Source organism: Parasteatoda tepidariorum, chromosome 1, assembly GCF_043381705.1.
Source record: "Parasteatoda tepidariorum isolate YZ-2023 chromosome 1, CAS_Ptep_4.0, whole genome shotgun sequence".
NCBI lineage: Eukaryota > Metazoa > Arthropoda > Arachnida > Araneae > Theridiidae > Parasteatoda > Parasteatoda tepidariorum.
The window spans coordinates 25,890,282-25,915,445 of NC_092204.1; the positions used below are offsets into that span (position 1 = coordinate 25,890,282).

General features: G+C 31.0%; 1 protein-coding gene across 2 annotated transcripts in view; it reads right to left on the reverse strand.

Moving 5' to 3' along the window:
• The window catches only part of LOC107455203 (tight junction protein ZO-1), a 327,629-nt gene extending 309,855 nt beyond the window's left edge, over window positions 1–17,774 (reverse strand). For both annotated transcript variants that reach the window (XM_071177703.1, XM_071177697.1), the window contains exon 1: window positions 17,451–17,774. In XM_071177703.1, coding sequence (XP_071033804.1) covers window positions 17,451–17,727 — 277 coding nt within the window. In that variant the 5' untranslated portion in view covers window positions 17,728–17,774. The remainder of the gene's footprint in view (window positions 1–17,450) is intronic.
• Window positions 17,775–25,164: the final 7,390 nt, after the last annotated feature.

Sequence of the window (25,164 nt, forward strand, 5' to 3'; positions counted from 1 at the left end):
TTATTTTTCAGAGCTCCCTTTTCAAAATAATTAAAAAATTTAAACTATCTTTAATGAATAAAGTGGATCTTACTATTCAAAATTAAAAGTAAACTACATATCATAATTCCCTATTTAGTGAATTATGCAACAATTATCATTAAATTTATATTGCAGTAGATTTTACGAGGTATTTCTTCTTATAAATGCTGGCAGCTATGCCAATCCCAGTGCGGGTTAGGAGGAGATGAGGGTGCAAACCTGCATTAAGAACCTATTCTGTTGTGCCCCAAAATGTTATTTTTTCCTTTATACACGGGACTGCGACTAACCTTGGGTAACTGGTTTACATTATGTCGATGGGAGTTAGACTTCTTACCCCATGTATATTCTTTGCTTGTAATTAGCGAAAGAGAAATTTGCCTTTTTTCAAATGCGTACAATTGAAATTTGAAACAATTTATACACAAAAATTTATTAAACAACTAAACATTATTTGGACATAAAAAAAAATTTCGTTTTTCTTACAACTCGAAATAGGAGAGTAAGTTGCTTGTTCCAAATTAGCACCAAAACCGTTATCGAAAATTGAAACAATTTATAACAGAAAAATGATAAACAATTTTTGGGTGTACAACAGTTTTTACCTTTTTCTTATTGTTAAAGATTAAGAGCACGCTAAAGACATGCGATTCTTTTTAATGGGGGGCTCTTCGAAACATCTTAAGTTTCGGAACCACCGTCTTAAATGACTCTTGAAGGTCACAGTAATTACGCATTTCTTTATTTTTCACTTACAAATCCATAAAAAAATATATAAGATGTTAGGAAGGTCAAGCATTTTTTTTCTCTTCATGAAAGCAGTTCAAACAGAACTCAGCAGTGTGACGAAGCCAACATCCGGTTTTTAACTCAGCACAGATCGAAATTTCATTTTGAAAAAGCAACTGCGCTGGTCAAGCGTTCATAAGAAAATCAATTTGGGTTTGATTCAGGAACAAACACTGTTTTATTTAATTGTCAACTGCATAAAAGAGAACAGTTTTTTACCTCGTTAAACAAACAGTCTTCAGCTCTCTCTGTAGACAAATCACAGATTCAAGGTAGGACGATTGAAGGTAAAGAACCAGTGAAAGATTAATAAATAATCAATTTCGATCACGTATCAGTCATATTTCAGACATTTGTTGCTACGGGATTTTCGAAATTTGATTGAAGAATCAATATTTTTTTAGGCCGGGATAGCCTGGTCGGTAGGGCGGTGGGCCCATGTCCGAGAGTTCGTAGGTTCGAACCCCGCCGGCCGAATACGCCCCGTGTAGTTGGTCACTCATGCACGTTAAAAATTTGGCGAGTCACAAAGTTCTCCATGTTCCCATAACAAATCAATATCTCTGGGGGTACTGTATTGGAGATCGATCGTTCTCTGAGTCAGGTCAAAATTACGATCTATGGATGAATGAATGGATGTATGAATGGGTCCGCCTTATAAACAGGAGTGACGTATGGTGTGGCAGAAGTCGAATTCTTGGCCATAGATGGCGCCACTGAAAAACAGGAATCGCACACTCTGCCTTAAATTTGCTCGGTTTCACCAAGCATGCTTGCCCGTGTGGAAAGCGGCATTAGAACCAACCAACCAATATTTTATAAAACACTAATGCAAGTACTATTGCCAATGAAATTGAATGAAATTTCTGAATGACTGACTAATGAAATTTCTTTTCAACTCAGCCAAATTAGACTTTTGGTTGAAACTAATTCTCAGAAAGCGAGAGGTAATTTTATTCCGCTTTGAGCATTGATATGAATTTGCGACGGTTTCTGAAGTGAGCTAAGCTTAAGAAAGACAAAAAAAGAAAAAGGCTAATTTTCTGAATTTTTTAGTTTTTGACACAAAACATCTAAAAAATGCATCATACGCAAAATTTAACGAATTTTGAAATTGAAGACCAGTAAGTTCCGCATAGGAAAACATTAATTTTCAGAGGTTCGGTCAGCATCAATAATCAAAAATGAGCTAATTCGCTTCGCCTAAAAAAATTATTGGGCTCAATTTCAAAAGCCAGTGAATCTTAACTGCCACTTCAAATAAAAGGGGTCTGGTTGGCAGAGCGCTGGACTCACGTTCGTGAGAATAGGAGTTCGAATCCAGCCGGCAGAAGACTCCCCGTGTAATAAATGGTGACTGGTGCACGTTAAAACTGTTGGGTCACTAAGTCCTCCAAGTTCCAATATCAAATTATATTTCTGGGGGGTACTGAATCGGAGATTGATCGTTCTCTGGTTCTGGTCAAAATTACGATCTGGGGATAACTGAATGGGTGTGGCAGAAGTCGAATTCTTAGTCATAGATGGCGCCACTGAAAAACGACGACAACAACAACTCCAAATAAAAAATGTTAGATATAAAAATTTTAGAGCACCAAATTCTGTTATCAGAGAGCTCTAAGTTTTACAATTTTGCTCACTTTTAAGATTAAAACAAGCAAAAAAAAATTACAGTTTTTTTTTTATCACATTGTTAGATGCATCGAATTGGTTTCCTATTTTTAATATAGAATTATCTGACGTGTTTTGGAAATCGTGGGTGTAGAAAATGTAGGATCACTTTGTTTAGTACTTTATTTCCACATTGATATAAATGTTTTAAGACTAGTTTTCACATAGACTGGATTTGACGCATCAATTAGGGGCCCATTTATTATTTACAAATTATTATTTTTCTGATCTCAGTAACAATGAAACAAGAGGTAATAAAAAGGCCTTTTCAGGCAATTTGAAATACCTATTGCTAATAAAAGATAGCACTGAATAACTCTTTCACCAATGTTAAATGCAATACATCAAAAAATGAAGAAACTTTAATAGCAAACTAAGTACAAAAGAAGATGGCGCAGAAAAGTTTTCATCTGTTTAAAGAATGTCCTCCAGATCTTGACGTTCAAAATAGTTTTGAATTAAGACCTCGTCATATGAAGTTGTTTCCATCATTAAAATATCATCCTAGGGCAGACAATTTGCACTAGTGTGGCCTTTACAGTTTGCACATGCTACTGAACATTTTATTCCAACTGAAGTCGTAGCTCTGTGAAGTATATTTTTGATGGTCTTCTAACCCCAGTCCTTCCGCAATTTCACATGAAGGTAGACCCTCAGCTGCTGGAGGCAAACTAGCTAATTTGAAATTAAACTTCCAAAGTGCCTTTTAAAAGAAATGTAAAGAAGTTAGCCTGAGAAAAGCTTTATTGTCTCCCGTAGATGGACTAAAATTTTGACTCCAACATCAGCCGTAGCTTTAGGATCATTAAAAATATTCCTTTAAGGACTGGTGATCTTCTGGAAAATTTTGACAAATTTTATTTTGCCTTGACTGAAAATAGCGGAAGTAGTTTGGCAGTGACTGAAGGCGTGTAGGTGTAATAAAAAACTATCGTCATTCTCCTTTACATATGAAGCAAATAATTTGCGCTTAACAAGAAAACGCCGTTTATGAAACACAAAGCTAGATTAAGAGGGATGTATTCCCAAGTCCTCAAAACTTTTGAGACCCATTAAAAGGGACCCCTCAAATTTCATGAATGTATTATAGATTTTTTTAACTTTCTAAAGAACTATTACATATTTCTAAACATATTGTTTCGCAATCTTCCAATAGAATCATTAAAAATTTTATGTATTTTTTTAAGTGTAAAATCCAGGAAATATATATATATTTGGCCATATCAATTAAGTATAATATTTGGTCATATTATTACCTTCTACCTCTTTCTCATCCCAACTTCTTAATTTTATCTGTTATTTTCTTTTGCTTAAGTCCCAAGTGCTGGTTTTTCTAACTAATTTTCTGAAACCATCAAGAAAACAGTTACAATTTCTTGGATCTCAAATATGTAACAAATTTAGTAAGAAAGGAAAATTCTAATTTATTGCTTGCAATTTTTTAACTCCGCATGTTTATTGTTTAAATTTTGTGTGCTGTACTTTTAGAAGCATTTATATGTGTGTACTGTCATTTTCGTATTTTAATTACTAAACATTTAAAATTTCAGACAGGAGGTTTTTGCTAACATAGAAGCTTTAGGATAATTTGGTATAGTATGGGCTTCAAGTAGCACCATTATACCCTAATCCAACTATGATGGAACATTCAGTTTTAGCAATAATTGAAACTCGAATGAAAGAATAAAGCCGCAAAGCAAGTTTATTGTTATGCAGAAATGGGTAATAACTCCCTCAAAGTAGTAAAAGCGTGCGTAAAAGGGGCGCCTAAAAGGAGTAAGGCAGTTTATTTATAGAATGAAAGCCATACCCATAAAAATTATCGCTGCGTCTTTTTTTTTTTTATTTGTTGGGTCGGAATGAACAAAATTTTAAAATTTCATGCACTCTGAATGCTTTTCAATTTACGTAATTTATATTTTTCATTAGAAAAGCCATTTTCGGATTATAAGCGGTTACAACCAGAGTGAAAATTTTTTGATGACTGATTCTGAGCAAACCGCTAAACGACATTTAATTTAAATTAGAATTTACTGATCCTAATTGAAAATTGAGCAGTTTTTGTGTTCTCAAGCTCATTTCAAACACCGTGTCAATCTCTTATTATTCGTGTTTTGGATGTCCTAAAGTGAAATAAACTAATTTACAGCTTTCTGGAAATTAGTATGAAGCATGGCGTTTTTTTTTTAGATCTAATTTGGGCTAAAAACAGGTACAGTTCATACAGTTCGGATCGGAATTTCGATTGACGATTTAAAAAAAAAAAATGACGATAAATTTTGATTGTGGCAGTTAGAAAAGAACCAAAACTGCTATTGTCACTAGGCACGGAACTCTAGATGAAATTTGGGTGCTCAAATTTGTCAGAAAGTAATCGAAATTTCGATTGCAACATTCCACCCTCTAGACATGAGAGCTACTTCATAAAAACATAATTATATCATCATTTGAGTTAGAATTAATGTAAACATATTTTGCCATTTTGACTCAATAGCCAATTAGATGAGATTTTTAAACCTAGAGAAAGACTATTGAAATGAAAGAATAGTTACTAATTTTTGTAAATTTTTATGAGCCCAGATCCAGATAATGCGCGCGACGAAGTACCGTTTCAAATACTAAAAACTTTTCCAAACGCTTCTTATTTTCACAAACGCCATCTTCAGAACTATCATTAAGTGCTAAAGATAGGCTTAACATGATCAGACAGACACAAATAAGTATTAAAACTCGTAACAGTTATAAAAACAGAAAATAGTTATAAAAATAACATATATCAGTTATAAAAATAGTACATTATTAGCTAAAAAGCGTCACCAATGAAAAAATATTAACACAAATATCTTTTGCTCAACATGATTTGAGAAAATAAGTTTTTTACAACCTGAGCAAAAACAAAGGGATTATACACGCTACCACTAGTTTTAATAAGATAATAAATCACGTAAGCAGTTTCGTACTATGAATCACTGTTTCACCCTGACATAGCAAAAGAATATTTCTTGGAACATTCCGGGTGGTGTCGCGGAACCTCAAAAATGACGTTTCTTTCTTTTGTAAATGTCAACATGATTCATATTTACGGAATTTTTTTCTTTCTTTTGTTTTATAACCTTTGTCAGACTCACGACGTCAATTAAATGGCAGTGGTGCCAAACCCATTTTGAAAAGAAAAAAAAGAAGTGTTATTTTTTTACCTGAGGTTCCAATAATAATATGCAAATAGTGGTGACTCTCTAGAAGATAACGGGTAGAATTAAATTAACAGTTACATCTTGGAACTGTTAAGAAGGAACGGTTAATTTCAAAATTTGTTGTATTAGTTGAGGTATGCAATTGAATACGGGTACAAATACACGTTTGCAATTAAATGGGGAACTTTTTAACCCTCTCTGCAAAATAATATTTTGAAAATGCTAAATTTAATAAGATAAAAAAAAACGTCAATGCAATGAATGTTCGTGACACAAGTAGTTTTAAAAATTGTTAAAGAATGGTCGCTCTTTGCTCTCTTTTATTTCGTAAAAATTATGTCATACGTATTTATGGAAAAAAAATACTCGTGTCATACTTAAAAAATTTAAAATCAGTTGACTTTATAAATGGAGAAAAGTTTAGAGCCTTTTAAAAATCAAGCACACTTCAAATCAGTAGTACAGTACAGAACCCGTTATCCGGAAATCAGAAAACCGGAATACCAAAAAACCGGAACGAAATTCGATGAATTTTCCCACCATTTTTTTAAAAAAAAAATTTCCTCATAAGATTTTACAATTTTTTTTTTCTTTTTTGAAAGATGTTTGCCATACCATCATTTTAGAAATAATCATTACTGTATTATTTCATCGTTTTTTCTTCTTTTTAAGATTATTTCCTAATATTTTTTTTTAGTTGGGTTTAACAATAAAAAAACGGCTTTTTGTAGTGATTCAGAAAACCGGAAAAATCAGTTATCCGGAATAGCGATGGTCCCGATCGTTCCGGATAATCGGTTCCCTACTGTACTTAATAAAAAATAATAACGATAGCTGTTTTACAAGAAATAGAACGAAATATAAAACTCTCAGTTACATTATTTATCAAACAAATAAAAGCATTACAGTTTGGTCGCTTTTTCATGATAAAAGAAATTAATCTTAATTTGAAAGTTAATAAAGACAAAAAAATCATAAAATTAATACTCGAAAACCATGCAAACAGTCAATCAGGTTACTAATGCTGACACATAAATTTCTCTCCACGCTTTTTTGGAAACAAACGCATAAATAATTACATATGAATCAACAAAACATAGAAAATTTCACTAATTATTATGTGATTCGATGCATAAATCACGAATCCACGCTCTCAAATTATTGATTTTATGATCGTTAACAAATGTTACATTTCGAAATGAGAAAGTAATTTCACGATGCTGGAAGGATGTTAAGAAACATAAATCAAAATAAGGACACGATATTGCTCAGATCGAAATAGAAAAACCCGGAAGTTAGTTAGTAGGATAAACACGATCTCAGTTGTCTCAGTCCACGTTTTTTAATTTAATCAAAGATCGATTTTTTAAGGACCCAGAACACACAAGTGTTGCTTAATAAAATAATGATAATGAATACAGAATTCGTGTTATTTTAAAATTCATGTTCTGAGAAATGATTCAGGTGTCGTTATTTATGAAGGTCAACTTTTGGAAATAAAAATTAATGCAATTATAATGAAACTTTAATAATCAGAAGAGTTTGTGTCACTCCGTATTGTCAAAAACCCTGCTCTTTGGTGACATTGCATTTTCATTTCATATCAACGAAATAAAATCTAAATAAAAAGTGTACTAATAAAAAAAAAGTGTAAAAAGTGTAAGTTTAATCTTGATGTATTAAATTTTAATTATAGTGAAAATGTGATATATTTTTAGAGCTATGTGAGCTGTGACAGGCTATTTCAAAGCTTTTTAAAAACGTGATATATTTCAGGCTAGATGACAAAAAGTGCGCAAAACTACGGCTAGGTAGCGAAAAGTGAGCATTTGGTTTATCGCAAGCTTCAATACATTCATACATGACACTCATTGCTAAAATTGGGATTTTATATACCATTATGATTGGCATAAATGTGGGTTTTTAATTAAACAAAAGTTTAAAAATTAAATAAAATAAGTGCCGTTTTTCATAATTAGTTTATAGTTACAAATTTTGGATAAATCAGGGGTATGTCCAGACATTTTGTGAAAGGTCCGGTTTTCGTGAGATTGTGAAAAAATTACATTCTTTCAACCAGGGTCCGCTTTTATGAATTTGAGCAAATAGGGTCCGGTTATTGCAAAAAACTTTTTCAAAGAGTTCTTAAATTGTAAATAGATACAAGATTATGCTCGGCCCTGTAAAATTATAATACAAAAAAACTAAATTTTCAAAAATAAACAGCAATTGCTGCTTCTAAATTAGAGATGCAACATACAAATATTTGGTATTTAGCCTATACTGCTGAACGCAGAATATTCATTTCGGACGAATAATGGAAGAATCGTCTGCCGAAGACAAAACTTAATTCGTTTACATCCATCTTTCTTGTTTTCTGCCCTGGGAAGGGTTTATTCAATTAACAAAACAATAATGATGATAAACAAATTTGTGAAGGGTCCGATTTAAAAAAAATCATTTTGGGAAGGGTCCCGTTAACGGACCGCTGTAAATACTTCAAGATTATATACAGGTATGAAGATCCAAAGTATAAAATATTGATACTGAATGGATATTAATAACAAAATAAATCCTGTATGGTACACAATTTACTTAAACATATCTTCAATATTTTATAAGTGCAAAATTTAGGTTTTTATTTTCATCGCAAACCAAAACCTTAAGGCCAACAATCCTCGCTACTTCCATTATAATCTCAAATTAACATGACAGCCGCAAGGTGCAACTTTAGTCTAAGATCCTTAAAATCGTCGCACGTGTTTGGGAGTATGCATTGTTGCAACTGTCTGTTAGTTTAAACAATGGTGTATATTTGTGGTGTACACAATTATTAAAATCTTCAAAAAATTGAGTAATAAGCAGGAATTAGATATTTTACATGAAATTAAAAAGAAATCTAAAACAAATTAAAATTGTGTTTTTAGCGAAAGATTAAATAAAAGTCGAGGAAATAAAATTAACGAAACGAGAATTGGAAAAAAAGGGAAAGAAACGAAAAAGAAAAACTAACAGGGAACATTTTTTTGGAATAAAAAAAATCATTCATGCTTAGGTCTAATGCTGAAATTTTCAAAAATCATCAATGAGAAAACAATGGGGAAGAAAATATAAAACAAAGCAAACTTTTAAACATAGTATCATTGAGAAAATTGATTTAAAAAAAGAATCAATAAGATTATAAAAAAAAAAGGTGGTAAAATCTATATTTGAATAAAAACATCAAAGAAAAATCACGGCAGTGCTTCAAGCTTACTGATAAATTAAAAGATCAAAAAACTCATAAAACTACTTTTCTTTTTCTTACATCACCTATTAAAGTAGAATAACAATTCTAAAACTCGTAACCCGAAGAAAAGTCTGAAGCACGTTCCTAACTTGTTTGAAATTTTTATTTTATCATCCAGCTAAAATTAATTTCTGTTTCTTCAATCCTCATCCTATAATTTAAACTAAGAGAGTGTTTATTTTTTTAATATATATATTTCCTTCGTTTATGTCAAACAACTTAGACGAGACTTAAAAATAATCTTACATCTTCTCTCACTGTTTATTTAACGTTACATTTTGCTTTTTTTGCATAACACGAAAAATAATATAAAAAACAAAACAAAAAAAAGGCTTCTTTTTTTTTAAAAAAAAAAGGCTTAGAAACTTGAAGTTATGAAGGTACAAGAAAAATGTACAAGATATAACAACGGGATAAAAAAAATTAAGATTCCACAGTTATTTTGACAATTAGTGATGGTGTACTAGAATTAAAAAAATAAAAAGCAAGCCACAAAAATGCAACTGTTGAAAATACGTGTTGAATTTGTAGTTTTTGATAAACTTAATGACTTTTTTTCCCCCGAAACTCCACATTGTTAACTTGGTTTCAAACCTAAACTTAGAAACTTGAAATTATGAATGTGAGTGCAAAAATGTGCAATGGAAATAGTATTGGAAAAAAAAAATCGATCGTTAATTTGAGAAGTATCAGCTGTTAGACTTGTGTTAGTAAAAAATACCATGTGAACCAACCTACCGCCCGATGACCTCATTTATTAATTTAATGCGTGAGTACTTCTTTTAAAAAAAAAAAAAAAAAAAAAAAAAAATAAATAAAAAAAATCCTAATTTGTAAATAAGTTTTTTCAATTTCAAATGCTTTTTTTTTTTTTTATCAAATTTTTTACACCTTTTGCTATAAATAATGACTATTTATCCATTGTTGTTATCTTCATTTATAAGCTCGCTCACAACTGGATGTCAAAAGCAAAAAAAATAAATAATAATAATAATAATAAATAAATAAATAAAATAAATAAGAAATAAAGATTTGATGTTGCCAGACATAAATCTTAACATTTGCATCGGAATTTTGAAAAATAAATACTTAAAAAAGAGAAACATTTTTCAGTATAAATTGTTATATGATATGTTATACTGTTAACAAGTAAAAATATTTTATATATATAATACTGTATACTGTTAACAAGTAAAAATATTTTTCATTTATTGCTTTCACATTGTGTCGAGGTCTGCTGTATTTCTAAGAATTTTTTTTTCGAAGTACAGTTCAATATCGAGGTAATCGTTCATTTCGGATAATTGTTGAGTTACGAATAATGAATAAGCATAATGAAATTATGTGTTATGCATGCATAATGATCCGAATTTATAGAACAATACTTCGCCTATTTACAAGACCATTAAATAAAATTTCAATGAAAGTGGCCCTTAAATTAAGATTTAAGTCGCGATTAAAGTATAGAATACCATTCTAAAAGAATTTAAATAGATCGCCATTTTTTTTTTCTTTCTCCTCTAAACAGATTACGGCTGGACTTTAAAAATAAAAGAACAAACTTAACGATTCCATGGTATTTTTACAGAAAGAAAATATTTTTAATAAAGAAAGCAAATTCAAGAAACTGTGACGGACATCCACCTTTATCATTATTTACCTTTATTATACCTCTCAGATCTTACACAGACTAAACCCCAGCAGCACTGTTATTATTTTTTCCTATCAGAGCCCTTTTAAACGCCTTGAAAACAACACCCCATCTAGGAGGTATTCCTTGAACCTATTTTATTGTTATTATTTATTATGTACTTGTTACTTTAGAATGTCTAGTGTCGTTTGAACCCAACCCAGAAGAAAAAAGATATTTCAATTTCTATTACTCCGGAATTATTCGACCAATTTTGCTCAAACTTTGTATTTTTCCATGTAAAATTTCATTCTTTAAAATAATGTAAAAAATTATATTCTTTACAATTTAAAAAATTCTTCGACTATTTTTAAATTAAAATAATACAAAATAATGAATACTTAGAAAAATTGTATGAACTTATCTTCGGATAAATGAATTTTATATTTGCATGCAATTTTTTTTTAAAAATTCGTTTAAAAGATATGGCGAAATACGCAGAAGACCGCTCTCCTGAGCAAACTATTGAGATCATATTTCCCAAGATTGCGGGTGCCTTATTTAGGGGGTCAGAAATTCGAATCCATCGAAAAAAAAGGTATGTTTATTCAGATAAAGTATGTTTTTGTGTCAAATTTCGTAACTTAAAATATATTCTTAAATTACTATATATTCTTAATATTCTGGAATTAAAAAAATTTTATACCCCATGATTTAAAGTTTTTTTTATTGCTATTTTTATTAAATATAATAATAAATATTTACTAAATGCTATCTTTTATGCAATATAATGTTATTTCTCGAAATATGACAAAATGTTCAAAAACTAAAATTAACTTTAAGATATCAAAACCTTGGACCGCTCTCTTAATCAAACTATTGAGATCATATTTTCCAGATTGCGGCTACCCCTATAATTAGGGGGTCAGAAATCCGAATCCCTCGAATAAAAAGGGTTATTTATTCAAATGTATCATGTTAAACAATATCACGTTTTTGTGTCTGATCTCGTATCTTAAAATATCGTCTGCACTAAATAATTAGCATATTCGAGGTCACCCTTTTGAACCATTAAGATTGAGTCCTAGAACGTGAAGATCCATTCATTAGATCAAAAGATCCTCGGGGTGGTCCGTTTATTTTATTTAATTCTTTTTTTTCTCCGCACTATACATCGTTTTTTACTTCGCAAACAATACATAGCTCCAACAATATTAAGGCATAGAATATGGTTTTTCAATCTCGAAACACGTTTTTAATAATCTGCTCAGAAACTTAGCGTAAAACACAATTAATTCAAATTATAATATCGCCATCGATAAAAATAAAACTATATCAAGAAATAAATATTTTTCATAGAATAATATTTGGAATTTATACCATTTGGAATTTATACCCATAGAATAATATTTGGAATTTATACCATTTGGAATTTATTATATTTTGAGATAATAAAAAAGAACAAAAACTCATGAATAAACAGAATTTGGAGACACACGATATTAATCATTAGTGAAATTCAGAAATTTAAAATAGTAAAACAATATCATCCTGTATAAAAATGAAACTGCATAAAGAAAGAAATATTAACCACTGAGTAACATTTAGAATTTATTCCATATGAATTTTACTTTAAGAAGAACAGAAATTCAATTTGAATGGTACTCAGAATTAAGAAATATATAATTTTAACTGCTAGTTTCCAATATATTTCGAAACATATGATTTTAACTGTTCAGGAAATTAACATAATAAAACGAAAGGGCAAAGTTTTCATAGATAACTATAACTTCACTTAGAAATTAATATTTATCTTGCAGTAATATTTCGAATTTATTCTATATGAGTTTTATTTTAAGATAAAGAACAAAAACTCAACTGGAATGGAAAAACAGAATATATAGATACATTACTTTAGTTGCTAGTTCAGAAAATTAGCATAATACAAAAGAGTAATATTTTTATAAATAAAATAAAAAATATCTGCATCAAGAAATAGACATTTATCCTGCAGTAATATTTCGAATTTATTCCATAGGAATCTTATTTATAGAAGGGCAAAAACTCAACTGGCATGGAAAAAGCAGAATTTAGAGATAATACTGTCAAAAAACGTGATCTTATCTTCAATAAAAACAGATTTGTACACAAGTTCAAAGAACTGCACGACACCAAAAAAAAGCAGACGACAAAATAAGAAACCGGTAAGATGACAACCATCTTCCCAACTCTTGAACGGTGGTGCATTATTTATGACCACCGTGTAATTAAATCACGAATTAAAGAGAAACCCATAATTTTATTTTATTTTTTTGTCAAGACGAGAACTAACTATTATTTAACTGTCGTTTATAGTATACATTATTCGGACCTAGAAGAGAGTGGGAAAAAAAGAAAACAATTGAAATGAAATAGAACCTGCATTTATAGTTCGATTTTTTATTGTTACTTTAAAGATAGTTGATTATCTTTATGCAGGTCAAAACACTATTGGCCTTAGGTTCAACTCCAGGATTTTATATTCTAACGACGATTATAACCCTTAGGCATGTGCATGGTTTCACAGACACTGTCTAACACTGCAGGCGTATATTGCTCCAAAAAAAAAAAAGTTTGGTTTTAAAGAGATTGTTTTTCCTTGTAAGTTTTGAACTCAGATGCACTTTTTTTTATTTTAATAATGACAGAAGAAGCCTAGTAGCTCAGAGAGTACTCAACTCCCAATGAGGTAACCGGGTTCAAATCACAGCGATGGGTGATCGTTACGTATTTCGCACTCGGCCCACATCGACCACAGTGCTAGCGTAAAATATCCTCAGTGGTAGACGGATCATGGGTTAGAGTACCATTGCCATCAAGCTAACTATGGGAGGTTTTCCTCTCCGTATGTAGATGCATATCAGGGGTCTGTTTGGAAGAAATTTGGAACCGTTAATAGACCCTTCACAAAATATCTTTTCATAAAAACGGATCCTTCACAAAATAATTTATCTTTTAATCGGACCCTTCACAAATTTGTTTATATTCATCATTGTTTTGTTAATCGAATAAACCCTGCCCAAGAAGAGGGGGGGGGAGAAAGACATATAAACGAACTAAATTTTGTCTTCCGCAGACGCTTCTTTCTTTATTCGTCCGAAATTAATATTCTGCGTTATGCAGTATAGGCTAAATACCAAATATTTGTATGTTGCATCTCTAATTTAGTAGCAACAATTGTNGACGCTTCTTCCTTTATTCGTCCGAAATGAATATTCTGCATTCAGCAGTATAGGCTAAATACCAAATATTTGTATGTTGCATCGCTAATTTAGTAGCTGCAATTGCTGTTTATTTTTTAAAATTTAATTTTCTTTAAATTATAATTTTACAGTGTTGAGCATAATCTTGTATGTCTTTACAATTTAAAAACTCCTTCAAAAAGTTTTTTTGCAATAACGGACCCTATTAGCACAAATTCCCCAAAGCGGACCCTGGTTGAAAGAATGTGACTGCGACTTAACGTTTATTTTATATTCACAAATTACGAGTAATTTTTTCACAATTTTACAGAAACGGACCTTTCACAAAATGTCTGGACAGACCCCTGCATATGGCTTCCGTGGTTTTCCTCTCCATATGAATGTATATAGATGCAAGGGTCTGTGCAGGCCAAATTTACTACCGTTTATCGGTACCTGCACAAATTCAACTTTAGTAAAAATGGTAGTTTCACAAAATGTTTTTTCTTAAAATTTTATTTTTGTATCCCGTAAGAAACGATAAATCTATATTTTTACCATATTTTTGTGCTGATTTTTTAATGTAATTTTTAATTTTCACAAATTATGTCTACATTTTCACAAAATAGGTACATTTCAGAAAAACCTAGACAGACCCCTGAGATGTATATTGCTTCTGTGGTTTTCCTCTCCATATGAATATATGTCAATGAATATGGTTTCAGTGTTTTTCTTCCCCCACTAATGTGGGTTAGTTCCATCAAAAGTCCCCTACGAAGGCAAATTTTTCTTAATACTTGATCCAGCAGGAGTTCCCTCGTCTCCTGGATTGGGTTCAAAATTACAAGACTTTGGAGTTAAACATAACATCGGTAGTCGTGTCGTAAACTCAAAAATTGGGTCGACTGTTCAACGACGCTTATAATATAAAAATAAAATTATAAAATTGTGTGTCGCGATCACGGGCTATAACTCTATCGCGGCTAAATTTTTTTCACCTACTTTAAGTCAGAAAAAATGAGTTCTCAGGCAAACCTGGAGTGAACCGTTAAGTTTCAAATGACGAAAAATTCTTTTCAAAATATCAAAATGCAAACAAATTACGTAATTTTGACTAATCCTGTCATAATTCAATTTATCTTAATAACTTTAAATAAAAAAATTTTTTTTTTAATTTCATTGCTTACTCGAGGTTTTCCGAGCTCTTTTTTTTTCTTTAAATCACTAAAAAAAAGCGAAACAGAATTTGCCATGAAAAAAATTTGGAATCGAGTTCTTAATCTAAAACTTGCATTAATCCTTTATGTCACAATGCAATAAATCTACACCAAACACGAAAAACGTATTCACAAGAGAATTCTGAAGGATTCAATTATTGCAACATTACTCTTAACGCATAGTTGTCAACTACACGGGCAAATACTGATGTCAATTTTAGAATTGAAATTCAATTTGTTGCCTACTAAGTTGAATATAAAGAAAATATAACTCAAATAGAAATTCTTGAATTTTATGTCACAAAATTGCAAAAATGCAACAATCAAATTTTTTTTAATAAATTTTCAATCTTTTAAAGTCAATTTACCTTTTACGTGCCTTAAATAATGTAATCTAATTATCATTTGCATTTTTTTTTTTCAAATCGGAAGTGCTGAAAAACAAAGGTACAACGGATGTGTAAAAATCTCATTTTTCTCAGAGATTAGCATTATGCAATATTGCTTTTAAACCAGGGATGAATCTTTTTTCTTTCAATAATTTTAAACATAGATTTCCAACGTGGACGCTATCGGGAGTAAGAACTTTTTAAAGAGTGTGTAATAACTTGTCAAATTAATTTTTTTAACTATCAAATACATTCTAAAATTAGTTATCTTAAATTGAAAAACCATCAGATACTGTACTCAGTATAACTAGATATCAGCCATAACAGTTATAAAAATTTATTAGAACAAAGAATTTGATGTTTAATTTTTCTCTCTGGAAAAAAAAAAACTAGCATAAAATAAGTTAAAGCGAAAAAGGTGAAAAAATTCACTTTCTTGTGGTAAGATATATTCATCAAAAAGAACTAACAAACTCTCAATACATGACCTAGCGTGAACATACCGTTTTAAAAAATTGAATGAGAATAAAGTTTAGTTTTTTTATTGTTAAGATCCAGCATGAAATATAAACAACAAAAAAAATAATTCCTACATATTTTCCTTCAAGCAATTAACTAAGAAAAACTATTAAAACAAATATAACGATTTTTTTACGATAATTCTTAGATCAAAATTTTTTTTAAAAAATAATTAAAATATAATAACTTTTTCAAGATGCATGGCAATTGAAAGTAAAGTATACTTTTATTTGTCATCAAAGTTCGATGAAAGGTACCGCTTGATACGATATATTGCCCGTAATTTATTTTAAAATAATTATCATAACACAGGGACATTTTTAGACAAACTATGCGGAATTAAATTTTTCGGTTAAAAAAAAAATTCAGTAAATAAGTAGCTTAAAGGATTAGTTCAAACTGAATTATCCCATTTTCATCTAAATTCTATTAGTGGATGCACCTGTCCCTATTCATTTCACCTAATAGAAAAAAAACTATGTTTAAATTTATTTTTCTTTTTAATGATAAATTTAGTTTGCTGAAAAACTATTAAGTTAGTTCTTCAATAGGATATCCCCCTCACTTTTGACTTCTATATTTATTTTTTTTTATACACAGCAATTGGGGTTTACTTTTTTTAATAAAAATAAACATGATATCTTGCATGTAAAAGTAAAAAGTACATGCCAGAATGAAATTTTTACATGCCCCGATCAGGTCTATGATTTTCAAGCCTTGCTTATAGCATTAATTAAATTATTAATATTTATATCAATCATGCCATCGTAACTTCATACGGTACTCTTAATGCGAAAAAAAAAACAATACACGGAATGCAAAAAATTTTCAAACGCGTCAATAAACTACTAAAATTAAAAAAACAATCATCTCATTTTAATAACTTGCTTAACATTGCAATCTTCATGCGCAATAATAAAAATTTTAAATATTTGTACAAAATCATATTTTTTTATAGCAATGATTAATTAAATCCATTTTAACAACAATAGAAATTCTAGAAAGCTTGTTCGAAACATTTTCATCAAAACTTTCCCACATTGGGATATTAAAAAAAGGAAGAAAAAAACTATATTTAATTTTTTTTTAAATCTGTAAAAAATATTAAACTTTTAATGTATACAAATCAAGTACAACACTCGTTGAAATAAGGCTAGAAAAATATTATCGAAATCCAACGGAATTTGTTTACATAATAAGCTGCTTGACATGTAAACAAAGAAATCTAACATTAAATTTCACTTAATTAAACTAAAAGAAGAAAAAAATAAAAGTACTTTGCTAAGTAAATCCCAATTAAATCTAATTGATTCATATTGCTTAAAATATTTTCACAAAATTAAAAAAGTATTCAAGGAGCTCTATCGCTTTTATTAAAACGACCGCGGACAGGTAGTAAACAAAAAAACACGTGCATGTCGTCCAGAAAGCGTTCGCGACAAAACAAATTTCCAAATAGAACAAAAAACAGAGACAGAAACAAAAAATGAATTATTTTAAAGAAACTTACCAGCTATATCCAAAGCAAACTTTGTTAAAAGATGGGGACAAACACTTTCTAAAGATAAACACAAATCTTGAAAAGCACTGTATCCTTTGCGACTTACGATGGTTATTAATCCTTCGGTCCTGGAACTCGGTGTAGCAGCTTCATCGAGCTGTGCTTTTTCATCTTTCGTTATTACACCATTAGATTCTAATTTTTGTAATAATTTTGAAGCATCTAATTCATTAAAATCATTTTTATGTCGATCAAGCATCCGCGTTACACTTGTCGACCCCGCCATTTTGAACTAGCAAACTTTTGCTGTCACTTTTCAAACTATTTTCGCGCCATCTGGTGAGTTTTATTCATAACTCATTTTAATTGGTTTGTATTTTTTTTTTCTGTTTTGATGTCAATAAAAATTGTATCACTTTTTAAACATCGTAAGAAAATTCTCATTTGCATCTTTTTAAATTTTAATCAGTACGCAGTTAAAACTTGTAAGCTTTTCTAGGCTATTTGTTTCTACGTAAATGAAAAAAAAAGTTTCATTCGGAAAACTTAAATGATACATTTAAAAAAAAAAAAAATTATTATTAACTGAGAAGGTAATAAAATTAGTTTTATTTTGATAGATCCTGCTGTTGGCGAAAATTTAAAGAAGATTATAATCTCATTCACATTAAACTTTTATTTATTTCAGCTAATTCTTTAAACGGATATTAATAACTACTCCTTATTTATTTTAGCTATTGTTTTCGTAAAAATTTGAATCATTTTAAAAATCATTAGGTCATTTTAAAAAAAAAACTTTTCACCGGTTCCAGAAGAAAAAAAATAATCACTAAAATATTTTATCTTAAGAAAATTAAAAGAAACAAATAAAGAAAAAACAAAAATAATCATATATAAGTAAAAGTAAGTATATATAAAAGTTATGAATAGAAATAAAAAAAAATTAACAACTTACTAGTTTTATATAGTTAAAAGTAAAAAATAAATAATTGAAAATACTATTAACGAGACATTTAACATTCTCTTATAAATTTGCTATTTTGGATTTTTCCATTTAATAGTTGCGCTTTTTTTTTTCCCCTTTTTTTTTTCTTCTTTTCTTTTTTTTTTTATGTATTCTTGTTACTTTTAATTGACATTTTGCATTTTCTTTGACATTTCCGGATATCAGAATACGCGTTTTCTAAATTACATCCCTTAATACATATTTTTAAAATCCTCGTTAAACAAAAAAGTATATGCTTTAGAATTCATCAATTAATAATTAAGGTATAACTAACATCTACTGTGCTCATATGATATTTAATTTTAAGAATTTAAATAAATTATGCTTTTTATTATTTTAAATGAATTTATGAAATTTTATTTTTGACCAAATTCATTTATTTTGATTTTAAAGCTAAAATTAATTTATTGAAATTTCTAGTAAAATGTAAAAATATTTTTCTGAAATATATAGGTTTTATGTACGGCAAGTTAATTTCGAAGTTGTGCTAGATCTAGTCCAGTTATGAGTTTGTTTTTGGTGTATCTATGATACCGTGAATGACAGAAATCAAGAGAATGTCGACTTTCACCGTTGAATGTCAACAATCACATAGTCGCTTTCGTGAATATCCAAAATATTTGTTATATCCGATTTGATATTAATTTATACGTTGATAATGTTATATTTATTCGATATATTAATATCTGCTGAGAATAGATTAGGAGCAACGTCAGACCCAATTTTGAGTTTACGACTACCACTGTTCCATTCCATAGCCTTGTAATTTTAAACTCAACCCAGAAGACAAGGGAACGACTGACTCAAGTATTGGGAGAAATTTGCCTTCTTGGAGGACTTTTTGATGGAACTAACCTGCATTTGCGTTACACGGAGAAAAAAACCACGAAACCTCCCAAGTTAACCTGACGGAAGAAAGACGCAAACTCATGATCCGTCTATCACTGGGGATATTTTTACGTCAACACTTTGTTCGGTGCGAGAAGGGTTCTGAATTCGTATCAACCAATGGAGGATCCAGATGGGGGGGGGTCATAAGGGTCATGACCCCCCCCCCAAATTTAAAAAACAATTTTAAAAAATAATTTTTCTAATAGTTTACAAATTAAATAAAATATTTCAAAAATTATTTAAGGGGGCATATACACCTAGGTAGGTCAGAAAAATCATTTTTTTTTCCTTCTAAAAATCTTCTTCTTCCTTCTTCACTGTTTCAAGAATCATAATCCAAAATAATTACGAAATTCGTCATAGTTCCATTGTAAACATTAATAATGTCGAAGCGCGCTTCAACAGGTTTAACCAAAGATTGCATAAAGGCGAAGATGGGAAACTTGCGAAACTCGTAACTAAAATCTAAAATCTGGCATTATTAAACATTCATCGAGAAATTGATTTAGATGTTGAAAAAATCATTGACAGATTTGCCCAAAGCTTCTAAAAACCCCATGATTTAATTTTTATGATTTAAAGATTTTGAATGCTTGAATTATTTATGTATTGTTCCATTGTTCATTATGAAAAAAATAAGTGAGAAGACTAGCATTAAAAACCCCAGTTTTTTTTCAAAAAAAACATTTAAAAAAAATTTTTCTATAATAAAAAATTTTTGTGGGGGGGGGAGAATCTGACTCTATAACCCCCCCCCCAGGAAAAATTTCTGGATCCGCCCCTGGTATCAACCAGTCATTGCTGGAATTCGAACCCGGAAGGCGAGTGCTCTCTCTATCCCGGCTTTCTTTAAACATTCATCAATAACAGACTAGTTGTATTTTTATTTATTTATTATTTTTTGGATTATTATTGCAAAAAAGGGTGTCGTGTCAATACGGCGGGATTCATTCCTTGTAGGACAATTCGTGGTGCACTTATTTGTCGTTGGACAATTCACTGCGTACAATTCGCTAGTGCGACAGCTCATCGTGGAGAGTGGACGCAATTCATTGTGGGCCCAATTCTTCGCGAATTTATTGCAGTGGCATGTGTATGTGACGTCAGTTTATTTACTCTTTTCGGTTTTGCTGATGTTTTTATTCTTTTGCAGTCTCAAAAATACTTACAGAATATCCCCTTTGACGTCATCGTGAAGCTTTTCTTAAAGTTTTTGTTCGCTCAACATGTCACAGAGCCCCCTAAAAACGCTGAAAAGTAACGGTTAGTTGATACTATAAATTAGAATAGTTGAATTTCTTCAACTTATAATTTAGAGTTTCTATCATATTTTTGCTCTCTTCATTACGATTATATAGAGATAAATAAATAAGGGGATTCCACGCTATCTTCCATGTTTGTAAAAAGTCGATGCATTTTTTTCCCCCTTCAATTATGCGCAGCCAAATAGTATCACTATTCCAAACGGTCTTAGCACCACGGTTCGGCAACGAGCTAAACTACTATTTAGATTTATGAGTTTATTGTTTCATTTTATTACTTGGGTGATAAGCCCCCTTTTTGCAGTCGTTCTGCCGCTTACCACACCAGATGGCTGCTTCGCAATAATTGTTGGTCTTTTTTGGAGGGGTGGGGGGACATAAAACTGTTTTTCTTTGGCATAAAACTTGTCTTTTTTTCAATTGAAATTATAAACTTAAGTATATGTACTAAAAATAATTCCGTTTGTTTACGCTTGTTCCACTCCCACTTTCCATGTCAAAACATTTTCCTGGTAATTCTATTAAGATCTGTTAGTAAACATAAATAATTTTGCTTGTGAATAAATTTTTAAAATTACATTTAAAGTTAAAGGTGCATTGTTCTTACAAAGTAAGTGCACAACTATAATTTAATAATTTTGGTTCAAGAAATAGGCTGATAAATTAAATACTACTTGTGCATGCACTGCATTGAACATGAATCTTTTAACCATTTAAAGAATATTTTTAACTGTAATTTTTAATTCTATATTAACGTAATTTGCACCAAGAAATAATAGATGTAAAACGGTTAGTAAATTTAGACGCCGTTTTAAATAAATTTATCTTTTAAAAAAATCTCTTTTAGTTTTAAATTCGTTATTTAGAAAACAATCGAAATCAAAAACGTAAAAATAGCTGTGTATAATGAAAAAAAATATTAAAAAAAATAAAACGTCTTTAAATTAGGGATACAGAAATATTTGATAAGAAAATTATACCTTTATCAGATCCCGCGCTAAAGATTTCAAATTATATAGTATTCGCTAATTTTCGAAAGTCTTCGCCAAATGCAAATCTTAAAAAAAATTTTACCATTGAAAACTATTTTATGGCTGATTGTTTCAGGCTTACATTATTTGTACCCAATTCTAATTATTTATGCTTTCCATCTACCAAAAATTACTGTGATCGAATTAAAAATTCTGATAGAAAAAATCATTTTGACGCAATTTTGAGGATCCAGTTAAATATTTATTTCTCCTTTCAGTGGAAAAATCATTCGCCAAAACACAATTATATTCGCCAAATTTACGATTTTATCGCATTTGGCGAGGTGGCGAATGCTTAGCGCGGGCTCTGCTTTATGATTTACAATAATTTTATTTTTGATGACAAGGCCGGCCAGCCAGGTGGCCTAGTGGTTAGCGTGCCTGACTGCGAAGCCAATGGCTGCGGGTTCGANCAGAAATATTTGATAAGAAAATTATACCTTTATCAGATCCTGCGCTAAGGATTTCAAATTATATAGTATTCGCTAATTTTCGAAAGTCTTCGCCAAATGCAAATCTTAAAAAAAATTTTACCATTGAAAACTATTTTATGGCTGATTGTTTCAGGCTTACATTATTTGTACCCAATTCTAATTATTTATGCTTTCCATCTACCAAAAATTACTGTGATCGAATTAAAAATTCTGATAGAAAAAATCATTTTGACGCAATTTTGAGGATCCAGTTAAATATTTATTCCTCCTTTCAGTGGAAAAATCATTCGCCAAAACACAATTATTTTCGCCAAATTTACGATTTTATCGCATTTGGGGAGGTAGCGAATGCTTAGCGCGGGCTCTGCTTTATGATTTGCAATAATTTTATTTTTGATGACAAGGCCGGCCAGCCAGGTGGCCTAGTGGTTAGCGTGCCTGACTGCGAAGCCAATGGCTGCGGGTTCGAATCCCGCTCTGGGCATGGATATTTCTCTCTATGTGTTGTGCGTGATGTGTGAATGTGGCCCGCCATACAAACGGTTATCTGTGGCAGTGTAGCGTGGGTAATGTTGCTCTCCTCCATGACATAGGTTCACAGGTGCCCACTGGGTAACATTAAATGAGTAACACTACCGGCATCTTCCGAGGTGAGGAACTAACAGTTCAGAACCTGCAATAAGAAAAAAAATAATAATTTTGATGACAATCAAATATGTAAGGAAATTAAAGCTGAGAAAATTGGATCCTACCAGGTGATTTTCCGGCTAATACAATTGCACAAACAACAATAGAAAACTGTTTTAGACTATTTTGTTGTTATGTTATACAGAAATTTATACCTCGTATTTAAAACGATTCAAAATCAACAATTTTATTAAGTAACAAAAATAATAAATAAAAGATTTGGAGCAGATTATGAAATTTCATGTCTGTATATAAAAACATACTGTAAGAAATTTTTTTTAAAAGCTAACATTAATTCACACAATCCTATCTTCATTCAATAATTTTTACTAGAAAGAAACGGAAACATAATTTTAAAACTAATCACATTTAACGAAGTATTTTATTTCTTTTATGCTATAAATATAATTATAGTTCATAAGATAATATGTCCCCAAATATGTCTAAAGGGGCCGTTCAAAAAGTACTTACATCCGAAAGGGGGGGGAAAGGGGTTTGCTATTTTGTACGGTTTTGTACGAAGGGGAGGGGGCGGTATTATACAAAGTACGTACATTATAAGCATACACCAAATTTTTGACTTTTTCCTACACACTCCTTAAATAAATATTTAATTTTATTTAAAACACAATTATTTTAATTTTTATGAAAAAGGGGGTAGACTAATAAAATGTACGTACTCTAAACGGGGGGAATAAGACCTTAGGTACGGTAATGTACGAAGGGGGGGAGGGGTTAAAATTTCTCCATTTTTGTGTACGTACTTTTTGAACGGCCCCTGAGACACAAAATTATAACCGTAGAATAAGAATATCCCATTTAAATCTCAACTTGAAATGCAACGTTGTGGCGACTAAAGTTGACAACGTTGTGGCGACTCGTCAGGATCGACCCGTCGAGTCACTTCATTTCATATTCGCCAAGAGTTTTAGATTTTACAACTTCTTATACCGTCGCGAGGGATACCGTCCTGCTGACCAATTTGCGACTTTTATTAAAAGAGGTTCAAATACTGTGGATGGAAACAGACCGCTATATGTAATTGGACCCTCTCCCCGTATGCCTTATACAGAAAGGTATTGTAAGCCGGATGTATGGAATGTTTAGCAAATGCAATTTTTCAGAAATGGTATATAAGTTGGATAGGATATATGTTGCAGAGTTCAAACTATCATCCACTACAATTGGGTGAGGATGGGCAAGGAGTTGATTGAAACAATTTATATATAATTCAACAAAATCAATCTGTGGACACTTTTTACATTGCAATGCATGGTTACAAGAGACTAAGACATGCTCGTATTGTAGAGAAATTCTGATTTGAGTTGGAAAAAATTGCTCAGTTTTTGCTCATTTTATTAACTTGTGCTTTTTATTGACGATCGCAGCTCTCGAATATGGGGAGAGACCGGTTTCATGCCTTTAGCCCTTCTCCGTTCCCTCTCCTCCTCTTTTCATTTGTATAGGAATGTACTACGCTATTTTCCCTTTTCTTAATATTTTTCCTTTTTATTTAATAAAAATATTTTTCAAAACTTCCGTGATACTTTTCTTTAGAGCTATGTTTAATGTAGTTTTCAGTTCCATATAGTTTTTCAAGTTAAAAGATTTTAATCTATATGAAAATCAAGAGAGAAACTAATGTACTTCCTTCCTCTATGACTTTCCACACGCTTATGGTGAAAGCATGTGAAGTGTTGCCATGTTCTGCTCTACGCCACCTGCAGCCCATTTCGATCACCAGATTAGCGATCGAAATGGCTAAATTAGCTTCATCTCCCTCAGAATCGTTGAGGGCAATTAGGATCATTTACCTCTTTGAGTGAGACGACCGGTCTGTGTAGGGGTTAGGGAACTGCCCTTGCATCAGAAAGGTACTGGGCTCAAATCCCGGGTAAGGCATGAATGTTCTTTCCTTCTCTGTTGTACTGTCTGTCCTTACTGTGGGAGCAACGCTGGCCCACCTAATATGGTGCCCCTGAAAGAGTGGCCAACAAATCTCCTTCAGATACCTGTATGACCTAGGTCATTCTCCAGGTGGGCACTGGAAGAAAAAAACCTCTTTGAGTGACACACGAACTTCTTATGGTGGGTTATTCAATTTAAGCCAGTCAATTTTGGGAAGGTCAATTTCAGTTTTGTGAAAATTTTTACAAGAGGCCCAATGCTCAACTATTAAATCGAGGGACTCTACTACAATATTGTCCCCTTTCTTATTGAATTGTAAAAACTATTTTTTTAAATTTCCACAACGCTTCCTTTTAGAACTTTGTTAAATGCAGTTTTCAGTTCCATATAAGCCTAACTTAAAAGTTTCTTAATCTATTTAAAAATAGAGATAGAAACTAACGAAGCTAATGGTGAAAGCACGCGAAGTGTCATAGGTAAAGAGTTCTGCTCTACTTCACCTTT